The 17,435-nt window shown below is 46.5% G+C and overlaps 1 protein-coding gene and 1 pseudogene across 1 annotated transcript; both read left to right on the top strand.

The window, feature by feature from the left end:
- The first annotated feature begins 2,155 nt into the window (after nucleotides 1-2,155).
- Nucleotides 2,156-4,917, top strand: LOC119003967 (transcription elongation factor A protein-like 4; annotated as a pseudogene).
- An 811-nt stretch (nucleotides 4,918-5,728) lies between these two features.
- On the top strand, nucleotides 5,729-17,419 carry PLK1 (polo like kinase 1). Its single transcript, XM_037070606.1, has 10 exons — nucleotides 5,729-6,726; nucleotides 7,461-7,629; nucleotides 8,886-9,030; nucleotides 9,861-9,954; nucleotides 11,268-11,487; nucleotides 14,778-14,933; nucleotides 16,004-16,081; nucleotides 16,276-16,430; nucleotides 16,528-16,710; nucleotides 16,931-17,419. Exons 1-10 carry the CDS (start codon nucleotides 6,322-6,324, stop codon nucleotides 17,135-17,137), a joined length of 1,812 nt encoding a protein of 603 aa, XP_036926501.1. The 5' UTR covers nucleotides 5,729-6,321; the 3' UTR covers nucleotides 17,138-17,419.
- The last annotated feature ends 16 nt before the right edge of the window (nucleotides 17,420-17,435 follow it).

Raw genomic sequence — 17,435 nt, 5'->3', positions numbered from 1 at the left:
CAGACCCAGGCTCCATGAACAGGACTTAGACCTTGGAACGACTGAAGACTTAGGGTCCCATCTGTGGAGCTCTGAATTATGAAAACAGGAATCGTGGATGCTGGCTGGACCTTCTGGGTCACATACAAATGCCATAGAAAAGGGCTTCTGAGACCGACCATAGATGGTCTCAGAAGGGACTATCTAAAATTAAGCTGCTGACCAGCTCTCTATCTCTGATCAGAGGCTAATTGCATCTTAACTTGTGTTCCCTGGGAACAGCTGCTGGTTGGGGGAGGGCACATAATAGGGACTGTGACCCTTCCATCTGCTTTTGACAGATCAGCCTCTGGGCCTTCTGTGGGATGGGGGTGCGGGGCTGGGGGAAGTATTGCATTGCTGTGCTCAGCTTTCTGGATTGCTGCAACTTGCCACAGTGGGCTGATATCCTGACTCTACCTCTGCATTTTTCCCAAGTACAGACACCTGAGGACTTAAGGTAGGTTGATTATTCAAATGTAGCTATCTCTAGAAACGGATTCATCTTTCCTAGGGTGCTATGTGGACCCCTTTTGAAATTTTTGAAAATTTAGAATTTCATCCTCTATTAATCTGCTAGGGCTGCCATTAAATACTACAGAGAGGGTGGCTTAAACAACAGAGATTTATTTCCTTATAGTTCTGGAGGTCAGAAGTCCAAGATCAGGTTGGCAGCAGGTTTGTTTTCTCCTGAGGCCTCTCCTTGGCTTGCAGATGTCTGCCTTTTTGCTGTGTCTTCACATGGTCATCCCTTTGTCTGTGTTGTCTATGCCCTAGTCTCTTCTTCTTTTTTTTTTTTAGATTTTATTTATTTATCTCCAGAGGGGAAGGGAAGGAGAGAGCGAGAGAAACATCAATGTATGTTTGCCAATGTATGGTTGCCTTCCGTGGGTCCCCTGCTGGGAGTTGGCCTGCAGGGAACTGGCCTGCAACCCAGGCATGTTCCCTGACTGAGACTTGAACCTCGATTGTCTGAGTCGCAGGCCCACGCTCAATCCACTTATGCCCTAGTCTCTTCTTATAAGGACACTTGACATTTTGGATTAGGGCCCATCTTAATGACTCCATTTTATCTTAATCACCTCTTTGAGGGCCCTCTCTCCAACTGTAGTCATGTTCTAAGGTACTGAGGATTAAGGGCTTTAGCATATTAATTTTGGGTGAAGACATCTTAGTCTATAACACATCCTGACCAGTTCCTGAATATGTCTTATCTGGTTATGTTGAGAACCGCTCTGCCTGGTTTCAGGAATTATAACTACCCCCCATTGCTAAAGATGAGTGAATGACCTCCAGATTGCAAGCCACAGAGGAAACGAGGCTTGTCTCTGGTAGCAAATGCTGCCTCCGCTTCCTCCCTCTGCCCTGAAAAGCATGGTCGATGTTGATGCTGGGTAAGACTTCTCACAGTGAGGGGCAACCTAAGCCAGACTCGATCACTTGGGAGACCGTCATGGAAGGACTTGGGGGGAGCTGGGACAAAGAGAGAGCAATGGACCCTTGCCCCCCAGCTATGTGACATAGCCGGAGTCCGCATGTCCTCTGGAAGAAGTGCTTCCTGGCTCTAATCCACTTAAGCCTGAAAACTTGATGGGGAGGGGTGCAGCTCTTTGCCTTGCTACAGCAAGGTATCTGGGAGAAATCTGGCATAAGAAAGAATTCCTAAAAATCCTGTGAAACTTGCTTTGCTAAGAGTGCTTTCATGTTAAGGGTCCGAGCAGGAAATAAGTATGTCTCCCAAAGTTTCTACAAGCCCCTTTCCTGACAGACTCTGACTCAGACTAAGCCCTCAGATTTCTTTGAAATGTTATCTTCTGTTTGATCCTTGCCTCCCTGTATACCTGTGTATTACAACCCAATAAAAGCCCCTGGAGGAAGGGGCTCCAGGCCTTTTTCCTCTGAGAAACTGGCCACCTCTCCTCCCCAGGCAGATCATGTCTTGCTAGTGTTTACTTTTCATCCGTGGTGGACGGGGGCGGGGGGTGGCTTGAGGGCAAAGTTGCCCCCACATGGTTAAATGCGTTTTTTTTTTAATTTTATTGATTTTAAAGAGAAGGGAAGAGAGAGGAAGAGAAAACATCAATTTGTTGTTCCAGTTATTTTACCATTAATTGTTTGCTTCTTGTATGTGCCCTGATGGAGGGTTGAACCCACAATCTTGATGTATCAGGATAATATTCTCACAAACTGAGCTACCCAACCAGGGCTCTGGTTAAGGGCTTTTATGCCTCTTTGTACAGTCCTTCCAGATGAAAGGACTAGATGACAGTAAGATGATTTTTAAAATGTGTCTCCTTTGCTGTGGTTGGGCCCTGAGCCATCTGCGAACTCCTAATTGTTGCTCCAGGTTCTTTCAGGTCAGTGCAAGGGAATTCTTTATCGCTGCCTGAGGAACACTGGAATGGGTGAGAAGGAACAGGCACTGAGGGGAAAAAGGTCTATGTGTCTGTTCTCAGCACTTGGTAGGCTAGAAAAGGAGGAACCTGTTCAGAATTTCTGCAGGACAGGAAAAGAGGGAGGGACATCTCAACATGAAAAAATTCTGCAGTGAAAATGGAAAGCCTGAGAATGAAGGAAAGATGGAAAACAAAGAAAAGCCTCAGAGTGCTGAAAAGCCAGAGTAGCTCATACTCTGAGAGACAAGGGAAAGTTAAAGAATGAGGGGAGAATAGAAAACAAGGGAAAGACAGAAGATACTAGACGAAGTACTAGAAGAGGAGGAAGGAAAGCCAAAAGAAGAGGGAAAGCCAGTGACTTGGGGAAAACCAGAGAGCCAAAAGAAGAAAGAAACCCAGGTATCAGACAAAGGGCTGCAGGAAAGCATGCCCATCTGGGGCTGATGTACCAGGAAAGCCAAAAGAAAAACCAACAAGGGGCTAGCTCAGTGCCTTAGGAAACACAAAGAGGCCATACACAATATGCACTTGAGCAGTTAGGAGATGGTAAGAGAATTTGATGAGATGACTAGGGTAGAAGATGATATAAAGAAAACCAGACAAATTGGTGGAGGCTTGGGGGCAGTTATGTGGATACACAAAAGTTTACAGGACCCCCTTCTACCCAAGGGGTTCAAGGGAACTCAGGGGTGGCTATAAGACCCCACAAAGGGGCTTTGGAAACATTCCTTTTGTGTAGTGTCCCTGGCAGGCATTTGCCAGGCCCAGGGCTTTAATCTTATGCTTATACTTTGCTTTAGGTGTCATTCTGATTATCCAGCTGTAGCACTCTATGTTTCAGTAGCATATTTTCATCCATTGCATGGAAGAATGTTTATGGTGCATTGTTAAATTAAAAAGGAAACAGTTTGCAGAACCAAAAAAAATGTGAAGTTAGGATTGTTGATTGGTGGGGCATACTAATTTTGTAACAGTGGAGAAAAACCAAAAAGCTGATACCTAGGGAGCCTTGAGAATGGGAAAGGCATTTCTCATCTTTGTCAGAAATAGTCCAGGAGTCTTTCCCTCTGCCTGAAAGCTTTCCACTGCTGCCTTGCCATGCACTGTGAGTGCTTTGAGTTCAGACTGCTGAGCCTGTGGTTACACCTGTTAGCATTGACTATGACAACAGAGGAGCCTCCTGCACTCTCCATCAGAATGCCTTCAAGAGCCATCCAAGCTCACAAGGTGGATAACTGGTATCATGGACATGCAGCACTGTTTGGAATGGATTCCCTTCAGGCAGTCTCTTGAAGAACAAGGACTGGATCAATATTTCATACCAGACTGGGAACTCTAGGGCAGGAGGTCTCATAGTAGATGCCTACACTGGGGGTGCTATTAACCTCCACTGCTTGATCAATGTCTGTCCTGCTTGGGGCATCCTAACATTGTAAACTCATTTTCAGGGAGACCACGTGGGATTGTATTGTTTGCCCATCACCATTCTGGCTCAGCCATAGAAGGCTTCGGGTCAACTTAACTTGCAGGCCAGAGCTGTGCTGGACTTGAGTTGATACCTTGGGCCAGGTAAAAACATGTCAGACAGAAACTAAGGAGGAGGCTACCTGGCTTTCTGAGGTAGACTTTTGTGGCTAATGGGAGTTATTTTACTTTAACTGGCTAAATCCAGGTCCCCTACTAGGTATAGCTGAGATCAGTCCTGCAGGTTGGTTTCATCCTTTTGTGTGGGGGTCCTACTGATAATAACTTTGCTGTAAAGAAGCCTGGGCCAAGGCTAAACTATGTAGAAAAGAGTTAATGAAGCAGACCTGAAACTGCTCACCTTAGAAAGGCCTATTTGCAAAATTGGCACTTAGCTGGTCACTGGGAACTTGGGCTTTGGGAGGCTTCTCATCATTCACTAAGCGATGAGTGGCTTGCTATGCCTAAACTGTGTGAAATGTGCTTTATGTTAAATATCTGCTTTCCTTCTGGAAATTCAGAATTTGTTGTGTGCTAGGCAGAGGGTGTCTACACGACCAGCCCCCAGTTAAAGCCCTAGGCAATGAGTCACTAATCAGCTTCCCTATTAATGATATTTTGCTGGTGTGGTCACAACTCATTGCTGGAGGAATTAAGTGTGTCCAGTGTGACTTCACTGGGAGAGAACTCTAGGAAGCTTGTGCCTGGTTTCCTTCAGACTTTGCTCTGTGCACCTGAAATTTCTCCTGGCTGATTCTGCTTCACAGCCTTTCTCTGTAATAAATCATATTTGGCCATGAGTAGGGCTATATGCTGAGTAGGAGTCTCCTAGTGAATCATTGAATTGGGTGGGGTAGTCTTGGGGACCCCCAACACAAGGCACGGTGGGGGACTTCTGGGGTATCAATAGTGTTTCAGTCTGGGTGCTGTTTATATGGGGTGTGTTTAGTTTGTGAAAAGTCACTGACCTGTACAATTATGATCTATATACTTTTTCTCTATATAAAATCAACTTCAGTAAACAAGGAAGAAGATTATATACCTCAGGGATAAAAAATAATAATTTAAAAACCCTCCCTTTTATTCAGCAAACATCTGTTCCTCCTTTTTACCAGGCATTGTGGTGGGAGCTTGGAACATGGGGTAGGAAAGACATCATCAGTGCCTCTCAGTTTATTGAAAGGCGGGTAAAGAGGTACAGTGTGGTGTGATTTTTGCTGTCTTATCAAAGACAGGGTAGGGCAACAGGGGCACAGAAAAAGGGCCTCTAACTTTAGCTAACTTTCTAACTTTTGCCACTCCAGGCTTGCCATTCAAGTATCTACAGAAGACAGGCAAACAGATAAAGGTCAAGGGCAGCGGGTTGGGATCTGGGAACTTTGACAAACTGGGGGAGTATGCTGTTACAGTGTTGCCAGAGCTGCTAGTTTTGTTTTGCTTTTCAAGGAAAGCCACAGATCTGAATTTTGTGTGACATGTCTTGATTCTAAAGTGCTTTAAATGAATCCCAAATTTTGAAAAGTGGGGGTCAAACTAAAAATCCCTGCAGGCCAGATTTGGCCTTGGCCTGCCAGTTTGCCATGCACTCTTCCATCTCCCCCTCTGACCAAACATTGAGGGCGTCCTTTTTTAGGCACTGGAAAAAACAGCAGTGAGCAAGCAAGACACTGGTATGGAGCTTCTCAAACTTCAGTATGTGTAGGAATCACCTGGGCATTCACGCTGAAAGGCAAATTCTCAGGAGGTCTGCAGCAGGGCCTGAAAAGTTGCTTTTCTAACAAGCTCCCAGGTGATGGTGGTAATGGTGGTGGTCTCTGGACCATACGTTTGGTAGCGTTGCTCTGTAAGCCAGAAAGATATAGGAGCAGCTGTTATTTGAAGGAGGGGAATAGGGACCTTGACATGAATTTGCAAATTCCTCGCAAGCATCCTGTTTTACCTAGATTTTAATTTATTGGGGGTATCTCCGAAGAGAGCTAATGACATTGGAGGCGTGTTCTAAGGCTCTCCCAAGCTATCTCTTGGCGCTGCCGGGTTTATTCTGAGTTTATATTTTAGAAGGCGGGGGTGGGGGTGGAGGAAGGTGTTAAGAAAAGCTTAGTGGAAGGAGGTACTTCCTGGAGAGCGGAGAGAAGGAGAAGAAACCCTGAACTACGGCTCCGGCACTCCTCGTTTCCCAGGCGTCCCACGCGTCCGCTCTTCCTGAGTTCCTGTCAATCAAATTCCCCCGCCTTCCCGCTGGGTAAGCAGTAAAGGCGGCTGCGGTGCCTAGCGCACCCAGAGTGCCGCGCGGCAGGCGGGTTAGGATTTTAAATCCCCGCGGCCAATCAGAGGCGCGTAGGCTTTTGTAACGTTCCCGGCGCCGCGTTTGAAATCGAGGTGGAGCTGAGTTGTGTCAAGCCTCTTCCCAGACTCTGCAGGGCCCCTGAGCGACTCCGGGAACATGAGCACGGCAGCTACAGTAGGGAAGCTGGCGCGGGCACCAGCCGACCCAGGGAAAGCCGGGGGGCCCGGCGGTGCAGCTCCGGGGTCCCCGGCGGCGCCGCCGGGGAAAGAGATCCCGGATGTCCTAGTGGACCCACGCAGTCGGCGGCGCTATTTGCGGGGCCGCTTTCTGGGGAAGGGCGGGTTTGCCAAGTGCTTCGAGATCTCGGACGCGGACACTAAGGAGGTGTTCGCGGGCAAGATCGTGCCTAAGTCGCTGCTGCTTAAGCCTCACCAGAAGGAGAAGATGTCCATGGAGATATCCATTCACCGCAGCCTCGCCCACCAGCATGTCGTAGGCTTCCACGGCTTTTTCGAGGACAACGACTTCGTGTTCGTGGTGTTGGAGCTCTGCCGCCGGAGAGTGAGTGTCGTTGGGGACGGGGGCGGGGGGTGGCTAGAGCTGCCCAGGGGCGGGGGTTGGAGCGCCCGGACCCGGAGTTGCTGGAGAAGGGGAGCCCAGGACTCGGAGCTGCTTTAGAGAGCTAGGGGTGTGAAAGTACTTGAGCAGAGCTTGGAGCTGCGAGGGGAGGGGGTTTCGGTTAAGTGCAGCCCGAGCCATGTTGCTGCTAGGGAAGTTGGCTCCTGGACGCTGGGTGTTGGACAGAGGGTGGCGGGGGGGATCGGGAGAGAACTCTGGTAATGGACGCTAGGGCTTCCGGAGTTGCTACGGGTGGAGTCCTGGGGAAGGGGTACCATGGACCTGGAGCTTCTGGATTGGGGTTGGGTCAGGGAGAGGGTAGTTGGAGACAGACTTCGGAGGTTCAGGAAAGGGATCTGGTGCTGCGAAGAGACAAGGGAAGGGGATACTGGGGACTTTGAGCTTAGGGAGTGGGACTGACAGAGGAGTCCCTGGTCAGGGGCTTTGGAAGGAGCTGGTAGAAAACGGGAGTGCCAGGTTTATGGTAGAGCCCAGATCCTAATTGTCCTGGAGGAAAAATGGCGGGGGTGGAGGGTAGGGTCGGGCGGTGGAGAGCGGGAGGATCAGTTCTGGGCTGCTTTTACATAATGATACTGCTTTCACCCTCGACTTCGGTACTGAGCGCCGCTCGCTCCCTACTCCGTTCTTCCTCCTTCCTCTCTTTTCCCCCTACCCAGTCTCTCTTGGAGCTGCACAAACGGAGGAAAGCATTGACCGAACCCGAGGCCCGCTACTATCTGCGGCAGATCGTCCTTGGCTGCCAGTACCTGCACCAAAACCGGGTCATTCACCGGGACCTCAAGCTAGGCAACCTCTTCCTGAACGAGGATCTGGAGGTGAAAATAGGTGAGGTGCTGGTTCTTCAGGGGTTCCTAACGCAACAAAAAAGTGGGACTAAAGAGGAGACTGGGAGAGGGGAAATAGGAAGGAGATTGGGGAGGAAGGAAGAAGAGTAGGAAGGCTGGGCTGTTGATTACTTCTCTAAGTTTCAGTGTATTTTGTGTACTCACTACACAGAGCGTAGTCTCCTCCCGTCATCATGTATTTGACCCCCTTTACTCCTCATCCTTCTTCCATACCCCTTCCCCTCTGATAACCACCATTCTATGGTCTATGAACTTGTTTTGTTTGTTTATTGCTTTCTGTTTTGCATCCCAGATATGAGTGAAATCAGATGGTTCTTGTCCTTTTCTATCTGACTTATTCTACTTAGTATGATACTTAGTATGGATTTCAAGATCCATCCATGTTGTCGTAAATGTCAGTGTTTCATCCTTTTTTATGGCCCAGTAGTGGTCCATTTTATGTGTGTGTCACATCTTCTTTATTCAGTTATTCGTTGAAGGACATTTAGGTTGTTTCCATATCTTTAGGTACTGTGAATAATATGGCAATGAATATAGGGGTATGTGTCTTTAAAAATAAGTATTTTCAAGTTTGGGGGGTAGATACCCAGCAGAAGGATTGCTGGGCTATATGGTAGCGCTATTAATTTTTTGAAGAAACTCCATACTGTTCTATAGTGGCTACACCAGTCTGCATTCCCATCAGCAGTGGATAAGGGTTCCCCTTTTTTCCACATTCTCTCCAACACTTGTTATTTTCTACAAAATATATTTTTTAAAGAATTTAAGTGAGTTTTCATTTCTTATATTTGGAGCTCCTTTTAAACTATTGGAAACTCCAGTGGTACAGGGACAGCATTCCCTCAGGGCAGCTCCTTGCTAGGGTGATAGGCAGCTGTTCCATATCGAATCCTTCTGGTTTGCCAGAGCCCCAGCCCCTCCCTGTTACCTCACTAACTTGCCTGTAGCAGTCTTGAAGTTGACTTGCTTGATCCCTGAGTTTTTCTACCCTTGTCAATTCCCTTTTAAAGCATAGTCCTCCTGTCTAAGGGGAGGACCTAGGAGGATCATCGAGAGGCTCCCTCCTTGGGCCAGCAGGGTGGGAGGATTCCTAGGTAGGCCTTGCTTCATACAAGGACTAGAGCTTGGGGCATCAGATGACCCTAGTTTTCAGTGGTCAAACCTGAATCAAGTCATCCGCATGGACAGCTGGCAGAGGCTAGCATCTGAGTACTCCTCTTCCTTCCTCTCACCCAGGGGATTTTGGACTGGCAACCAAAGTTGAATATGATGGGGAACGCAAGAAGACCCTGTGTGGAACTCCTAATTACATAGCTCCTGAGGTGCTGAGCAAGAAAGGGCACAGTTTCGAGGTGGATGTGTGGTCCATTGGGTGTATCATGTAAGTTGGAAGATCCACCTGGCCCCTGCAGGGGCTCTTTTGGACATCTTACCTATTAACCAGATGCCTATGAAAAGGCTGCTTGAGAGGACAGCCAGCCGAAAAACAACCTAATTTCCCAATATTTTCTTGTCACTGGTATGTCCTTTAGGATTCCTGTAGCCTGGGCCTGTTATTACTCAAAGTGTGGTCCACAGGTCAGCAACATCATCATCATCCAGGGACCTGTAAGAATTACAGAACTTTAGGACTCAGACTGCTGAATCAGAGTCTGGATTTTAACCAGATCCCTGGCTGATTCTTCTGTGCAAAAGTTCTAGAATAACTGATCTAGAAAGTGGCATTGTGTGGGAGGGCTTAGGCTAGGAGTTAGAGCTGGCAGGAGGTGGTGTCTGGCATCTGTCCTGGTCAAGGCCATCAGAGCTGGGTGGTGGGCAGAGTGCCTGAGTTGTGGCAATGGCCTTCATACTTCTTTTCAGTGGAGCTATTTCAAATGAAAACTTTAGGCTTTAAGTACAGAACTAGTAAATGCAGAGCTGCCTCTGCAGGAGCAGGTTAGCCACCACTTTGACTTGGTCTGTATTGGATGGTGGCCTCTGGGGCCCTAGAAATTGCCCATAAGAATCCTGTTCTCATCACCTATAATCTGTTGAGGAATCTCTCTGCCAGTGTCCTGGTTCCTGGGGCTGCTCAGTGGGCTTGGAAAGTGCCCTCAGGGACAGAGTGAATATCCAGAGGATGCCTGGCCTTCATTCTGGCCCTGAGTTGATTCCTCCTGCATCTGTGTTTTGGCTGATAGCCTTGAGCCAAATCCCTCCTTGTGCTTACAGGTATACCTTGTTAGTGGGCAAACCACCTTTTGAGACATCTTGCCTAAAAGAGACCTACCTACGGATCAAGAAGAATGAATACAATATTCCTAAGGTGACTAAAAACACTGAAATTTAAATTTAATACATTTTGTTCATCTCCTCCACAAAGCTATTTACTGAGCCTAGCTAGAACTTGGGGACACAAAGGTAAGTCAACCCCACACCTTGGGTAGCTTCAGAGCCTTAAAGAGTTCATGTCTGAAACTACATATAGAACCAGACATATGTGCACAAAAACATTTTTTCCCCCAGGGGGAGGGAGTTTTTAGATTTCAAAGGTTGGGTAGATTACCCAGAATATGTGTAAAAAAACAAATACCAAAAAAATGGGAAGGAAGTAGGAGGCAGAAGTAGAAGTTCTGCTTAAGCTTTGGCAGTGGACTGTCTTGATGTAACTGGGCAAGTGGCCTTGATCTCCTGAGCCGTGGTTCCCTGTCTGTGAAATGGAGGGCAATGCTCATACTATGCCTTGCACACAGGAAGTGCTCACAGTTGTGGATCACCATGAGTCCAAATTGGTGTGCATTTTCCCACAACCAGCATAAATACATTGAAAGCAAGCCTGGCACATGGCTGCTTTCATGTTTTTTGCCTTGCGTGCAGCCAAAGAGCCCTGACCCCATAATGACAGTCATTAACTGTCAGACAGACCCAGTGTGGAGTGGTTCAGAGTGTGGGTCCTTGAATGCAGCTAGACTGCATCAGTGTGGGTGCTGGCTGTACCACTTAGTAGGTGTGTATTCTTAGGCTTTTAATGTCTGTGCCTCAGTTTCCTCATCTGCAAGAGAGCGGTGTAAGAGAGATCTCCATCCCTTAGATGTTTTTTGTGAGGACTAAATGAGTGAATATGTATGACGTGCTTAGGATACTTTCCTGGCACATAGTGAGTGCAGAGTTAATGCTAGGCCGTTACTATGCATTTGACTTGTGCTAGGTCTATATCTTGTGGAGTCTTCTCACCAGGCTTGGTGCCATGTTCCCATTTTATAGATGAAGATATTTGTCACGGCTGGTATTAAGAGCAGAATTGGGGCTTAAACCCGGTCTGTGACCCCAAAGCCTGTGTTCATAAGTGCTACTTTAGTGGAGAGCAACTTGAATTGTGCAACAGCAAACTGGGAAAAAATAGCCTTGAATCAAGTTTGAGTTTGAAGAGGAAGGAGAAATAACCATTCTCACAATTGAGTCTGACACTTGTCAACTCAGCAAAGCTGATAGTGGGGAACTTGGCATTGTTTGAAGTGACTGATTGGGGTCTGTTTGACACCAGGGGGCTGCATGTGGGGTGGGCCTGCAGCTCCTTGTACAGCACTGCACTTGAGGTGCTGTCACATTTTGCTTATGGCTCTTCTCTCACTGCTCCAGCACATCAATCCTGTGGCTGCCTCCCTCATCCAGAAGATGCTTCAGACGGACCCCACTGCCCGTCCCACCATCCACGAACTACTCAATGATGAGTTTTTTACCTCTGGCTATATCCCCGCCCGTCTCCCCATCACCTGCCTCACCATTCCACCCAGGTTTTCCATCGCTTCCAGCAGCCTGGACCCCAGCAACCGGAAGCCTCTCTCAGTCCTCAATAAAGGTAGGGGAAGGTTTGGATAGACAACAGACCCTACACGCACACGCACGCGCACGCGCACGCCTAGGCTTTAGATGTGTGGGCGGATGGCCCCTGAGCTCGGGTGTGTAGTAGGGCAGGCCATGGTCCTGAGTCTCTCACCCCACGCTCCCATGGCAAAATGTCAAGAAAGATAGGCCTTAACAAGGCTGAATCAGACCTGTCAGGCCCAGAAAGAGGAGAGTGGACTAAATGCCCCACCTGAAAAATTGTTTTTCAAAAAAATTCTAAACATCACTCTTATATGGTTCATTAAGAAAATACAAAAATTTTCGAATATTCAGAGAATTAAGGGCAGGTACATACCCACCAGATTCAAGTTATTAAGATTTTAAAAGGATGGATATCTTCTTATAAAACCACTTGCCACTTTTTAGGTTATTGTCACTTCTAGGTCTCTTCAGAGGACAGAATTAGGAAATGTATAATATGGGGATTAGGATCTTGACTTTATGGTAATATTTCCAATTCATGTCTTTTCAACATTTTGTTAACTTGTTATATTTCAAACTTAGGAATAGGTGTGAGAGTAGACAAAACCTCCTATATCCACTTCATTCAGCTCCACAATTCACATTTTTAAAAAGATTTTATTTATTTTCAGCCCTGGCTGGCGTAGCTCAGTGGATTGAGCGCAGGCCTGCGAACCAGAGGATCGCGGTTCGATTCCCAGTCAGGGCACATGCCTGGGTTGCAAACCGGTTCCTTGCAGGCTAACTACCAGCAGGGGATCCACAAAAGGCAACCATACATTGATGTTTCTCTCCCTCTCTCCTTCCCCTCTATAAATAAATAAATAAATAAATAAATAAATAAAATCTTTAAAAAAGAAAGATTTTATTTATTTTCAGAGAACAGGAAAGGAGGGAGAAAAAGAGGGAAAGAAACATGATGAGTGAGAGAAACAGTGATTGGTTGCCATGCCCCCAGCTGGGGGGGACCTGGTCTGCAACCCAGGCATGTGCCCTGACTGGGAATTGAACTGGCAACCTTTCAGTCTACAGACCAGTGCTCAATCCACTGAGCCACACCAGCCAGGGCCACAATTCACATTTTGGTTCACATTCACTTCATCATTCCCCTTTCTCCCTCCCTCTCTTCTGAATTATTTGTGAGTAACTTGTATATATCCTGTGCTTTACAACTTAATACTTCAAGATCTATTTCTCCAAAACAAAGATTCTTTTACAGAACCCCAGCACATGGCATAGTTATCAAGTTCAGGAAACTTAATGTTGATATAATCTTGTGTTTGTAGCCATCTTTTTCTCCACTGTGAAGTAACTACTTTTCTTTGGGTAATTATTAAGTGTGTGATTCAAATATCAAGTTATAGGATTTTTACTTCTTTGATTTTATATTTGTATTTTTCTTAAGCTAAAAATCTTGTTTCCTTACATTAATATATATTTTTCAACATGTTTTATTTTCTTGCAGTTCTATCCGTCCTTGAAATAAATTTCACTAAACATTAAGTCGTGAAAAAAATCACTTGAAATACTTTTTGTCTGTGGATATAGCATCAATTCAGTATAAATATCAATTTAATATATAAGTTCATTTGCCTCTGTTATTTTAAGGATTTCCTTTTTTTCTTTTGGTGTTAACTATTGACATTTCTTTTATTAGTGATGTCAGTCTTGATCACTTGGTCCTGTTGGTGTTTGATTGGCTTCCCCACTGCAGTCATTATTTTTTCCTTTGTAATTAAAACATACCTTGTCCAGAGTTACTTTGAGACTGTCGTGTTTCTCCTCAGACTTTGCCCACTGGTTTTAGCAGTCATGGTGGATCTTGCCACTGGCGATTTTAACCATGGTATTCTGACAGTGATGTTTCTCTTTCCTTGCTCCTTCTGTATTTAGTCATTGGAATTCTGTAAGGAAGAGCTGTTGCTTCTCTCCCATGTATTTATTTGATTATGTCAGTCTGAACTTGGATATTTGTGCTTTGGGCTATCAGGTAGCAGCATTATTTTAAGGATTGCTTTTTTTTCCTTCTTTTGGCTTTAATTTTTGGACAGAAAACATTTTTTTAAGATTTTATTTATTTAGCTTTAGAGGGGAAGGGAAGAAGAGAGGGAGAGAAATATCAATGTATGGTTGCCTCTCGTGTGTTCCCCGCTGGGAACTGGCCTGCAACCCAGGCATGTGCCCTGACTGGGAACCGAACCATGATTCTCTGGTTCACAGGCCCGAGCTCAAACCACTGAGCTATACCAGCCAGGGCCAGAAAACATTTTTTAAAAACTTCTTACACTGGAAATTTTTTAACTTACTCAAAAGTACAGGCCAAGGCTTGGTGTGGCTCAGCGGATGTAGTGCCAGCCTGTGAACCAAAGGATCGCCATTTTGATTCCCAGTCAGACCACATGCCTGGGTTTCGGGCCAGGTCCCCTACTGGGTCACTTGAGATATAACCACATATTGATGTTTCTCTCCCTCTCTTTCTCCTTCCTTTCCCCTCTCTCTACAAATAAGTAAATAAAATCTTCAAAAAGAAAAAAGTACAGAGAACTAACAGTATGATGAACCTTCATGTATTTATCATCCATTTTCAATAGTTATTTGCCTCTATTTTTATTTATTCCACCTCATCTTTTTTTGGCTAGAGTTTTAAAAGCAAATTCTAAATGTTATTTTACATTTAAGTCCTTATCACAGCATAGTTTTTTAAAATTAAAAACTCTGATCTTTAAATATTTTAAAGAAGACTTTGCTATTACACAAGGAGAATGAGCACATATTAGTGGGGAAAGAATTAAACATATAAGCAATAAAGACCTGACAAAATCCTGCTTCTACCACTCAAATATAACCCATGTTAAAGTTTTAGCATGGTTTTTTTTTTCAGGCTTTTTTTGACGTATATAAGTATGTAAAGCAAATTTTAGGGTGAGAAATCGCTTACATTTTCATTAATGCCTGCTTGATTCATCTTGCTGTTCCACAATTTACTGACTCTTTCGTTTTCCTGGGTATTAAAGGTACTTTTAATTCTGAGTTTCCAGAATTGCGTATGTGGCCATGGAGCCATGTTAAAGGGCTCGGCCTGGTCCTGGAGGTGCCAGTGGATACTATGTGCCTGTCCTTCGAGTATGAACTGTAATAACCTGGCACTGACTCAGTCTACCTAAAGCAATAGCAGTTAAAGGTTTTTTCTGGGGAGAGCACTAGCTATGGCATGGCATCCTATGCCCCTCCCAACCTGCCAGTTTTTCACCCAGCTAATGACTATTTCTTATTTTCTCCTAGGCACAGAGAACCCCATGCCTGAGCAGCCCCGAGGAAAAGAAGAACCAGCAGTCCGAGAGACCAGTGAGGCAGTGGACTGCCACCTTGGTGACTTGCTGCAGCAACTGCACAGTGTCAATGCCTCTAAGCCCTCAGATCGGGGGCTGGTGAGGCAAGGTGGGCACTGCCGTGGCCTGGGGTGGGAGGTTGCCTGAGGCATCTCTAAAGGGCAGGGAAGTCTCAGCCAGCAGAGTGTCGTGGCTTGTCCAGGCTTCTGTCCCCATAATGTGTTTAGTTTCCCCCATTTCTGTAAATTACAACCCCAGTGAGTTAGCCCAAGGCCCTCCATGGTCTGGCTCCTTCCAATTTCTGACTCATCTGTTCTGTCTCCATAAGTGCTTCATCTCCCAGCGCCTCTCTGTACTACCTTGGTCCATGTTTACACATGTTTCTTCTATTCAGAGAATTCCTGATTAGCCTTCTAGACCATTGAAAAAATAGACCAGGATGTGCTCAGCCTCAGGGCTTTGCTTGCCCAGTCTCTTCTGGAACATTCTTCCTGCAGATATCTGCATGGCTCACACTCTCTTGTTTTTCAAATGTCTGCTCTGATGTTCCCCCCTCACCAGCATTTCCTGTCCCTGCTCCTAGCACTTGCCATCCCTATACGTGCTTTGTATTATCTATAACACCTCTCACCTGAAGTATTCCAAAGTTTCCATGTTGGTTTTCTGTGTTTAAAAGAAAGGATTATTGCTGTTACTGTGCTTAACATTCTGATGTGTGTGGAATTGCCTTTCTTCTTACAATTTTTTTAATCACTCAAAACTGGAAAGCTGGATAATCTTTCAGCCATTGACTCTCCCTATGATGGAAGCAACTTATTTTGTTCTATTTATTTTGATTAGCCTCTGTCCCTGTGACTAGAATGCAAACTTCATGAAGGTTGAGTTTTGGTCATTGCTCACTGTACATGTGACAGTGTCCAGCACACAGTTGGCCTTTGATTAAATGGATCAATTAAATGAACGAGTAGAACTTGGTGCTCTGCATTATAACTTGCTGCTTACATGTGTGTCCTGCTGCTTGTCTGAGCTTGTTGGCAGCAGAGGCCTTGCTTTGCTCTGTGTGGCCCCAGGCCTCTTGTCTGACTGAGCCCAGGTGGGATGTCCAGCAAGCCTTCTGGTGTGGACCACCTGAGATGAAGAGACTGGTTCTGACCAGTCGTCTGTCTGTTTCCATCCCAGAGGAGGCTGAGGATCCTGCCTGCATCCCCATCTTCTGGGTCAGCAAGTGGGTGGACTATTCGGACAAGTATGGCCTTGGTAGGTTTCCTCCAGACTGGGTGGGTGGCCCAGGGACAGCCTGTGATTCCTTGACTTGTTACAGGCTTTTGCCTTCTTTGGCTGTGAAGTCCTCTCTCAGCTTTCCTATCTCCATCCCAGACCTCCCATTGCCAGCTCCCAGTGTTCCCTTGTTCCCTGCTCCCCTTTCTGAGGTCTCCCCCCACTACCACCAGGATATCAACTGTGTGACAACAGCGTAGGGGTGCTCTTCAATGACTCAACACGCCTCATCCTCTACAACGATGGTGATAGCCTGCAGTACATAGAGCGTGACGGCACAGAGTCCTACCTCACCGTGAATTCCCATCCCCACTCCTTGATGAAGAAGGTGAGTGCTGGCTGGCTCGTGTGGCCTGGTGCCGCTGGGAGTGGGTGGTATGCCAGGGTTTGGGCTCTAACTCTGGACTCCCTGACTCTCCAACTAGATCACCCTCCTTAAGTATTTCCGAAACTACATGAGCGAACACTTGCTGAAGGCAGGGGCCAATATCACACCACGGGAGGGTGATGAGCTGGCCCGGCTGCCCTACCTGCGTACCTGGTTTCGCACCCGCAGTGCCATCATCTTGCACCTTAGTAATGGCTCTGTGCAGATCAACTTCTTCCAGGTGAGCTGGGGCAGGGAGAGTTGGTGATCTGCACCCATCATCAGGCTCACAGAGTTGGATGGGAGTGGGGGGTATGGGACCTGTTCTTGATAGCAGGAACAGAGTGGAATGAGGCCCCTCAACCAGCTGGGCTGTCTTCCTTATACTTCCTTACACTAGCACCTACATCTTTAATCCACCAATTATCCTCTGTCTGCCCATCCCCTTCTTTCCCTCATAGGACCATACCAAACTCATCCTGTGCCCACTGATGGCTGCTGTGACTTACATTAATGAGAAGCGGGACTTTCGCACATACCGCCTGAGCCTCCTGGAGGAATACGGCTGTTCCAAGGAGCTGGCCAGCCGGCTCCGATATGCCCGCACCATGGTGGACAAGCTGCTGAGCTCACGCTCGGCCACCAATCGCCTCAAGGCCTCCTCATAGGCCTGTCCCCTCTGGACTGGTGACCCTTTCCCCCCTACCAGCACCTTGGCCTGTTGTAGTTAGCTCCCACAGTGCTGGTTTTTATAGTGTGCTCCCAACCCTGGTGGCTGTGGAGAGAGCCATAGCAGGTGGGGGCTGCTGTGTAAGTTATTTTTGTACATGTTCAAGTGTGGGTTCTGTGGCCCCTTCCCTTCTCAACCCTGCCGTATGTACAGAATATTGCTGTTGGATTCAGGACTGTTTTTTCCTTGCCTTTATATACATTAAACACATGAGAATTTATTTTTCTTGTATTCCA

This window comes from Sturnira hondurensis, unplaced genomic scaffold (assembly GCF_014824575.4).
Source record: "Sturnira hondurensis isolate 20B ecotype Veracruz unplaced genomic scaffold, ASM1482457v3 Scaffold0018877, whole genome shotgun sequence".
Lineage (NCBI taxonomy): Eukaryota > Metazoa > Chordata > Mammalia > Chiroptera > Phyllostomidae > Sturnira > Sturnira hondurensis.
The sequence above is the reverse complement of the archived record's forward strand: the minus strand, read 5'-3'. Positions and strand labels throughout refer to the sequence as shown.

Bases quoted from the DNA above. Each gene is read 5' to 3' on its own strand.
- PLK1 (XM_037070606.1), top strand. From the start codon at position 6,322: ATGAGCACGGCAGCTACAGTAGGGAAGCTGGCGCGGGCACCAGCCGAC. The intron at 7,630-8,885 runs GTGAGGTGCTGG...CCTCTCACCCAG, and splicing joins GGATCTGGAGGTGAAAATAG to GGGATTTTGGACTGGCAACC. The intron at 16,082-16,275 runs GTAGGTTTCCTC...CACTACCACCAG, and splicing joins TTCGGACAAGTATGGCCTTG to GATATCAACTGTGTGACAAC.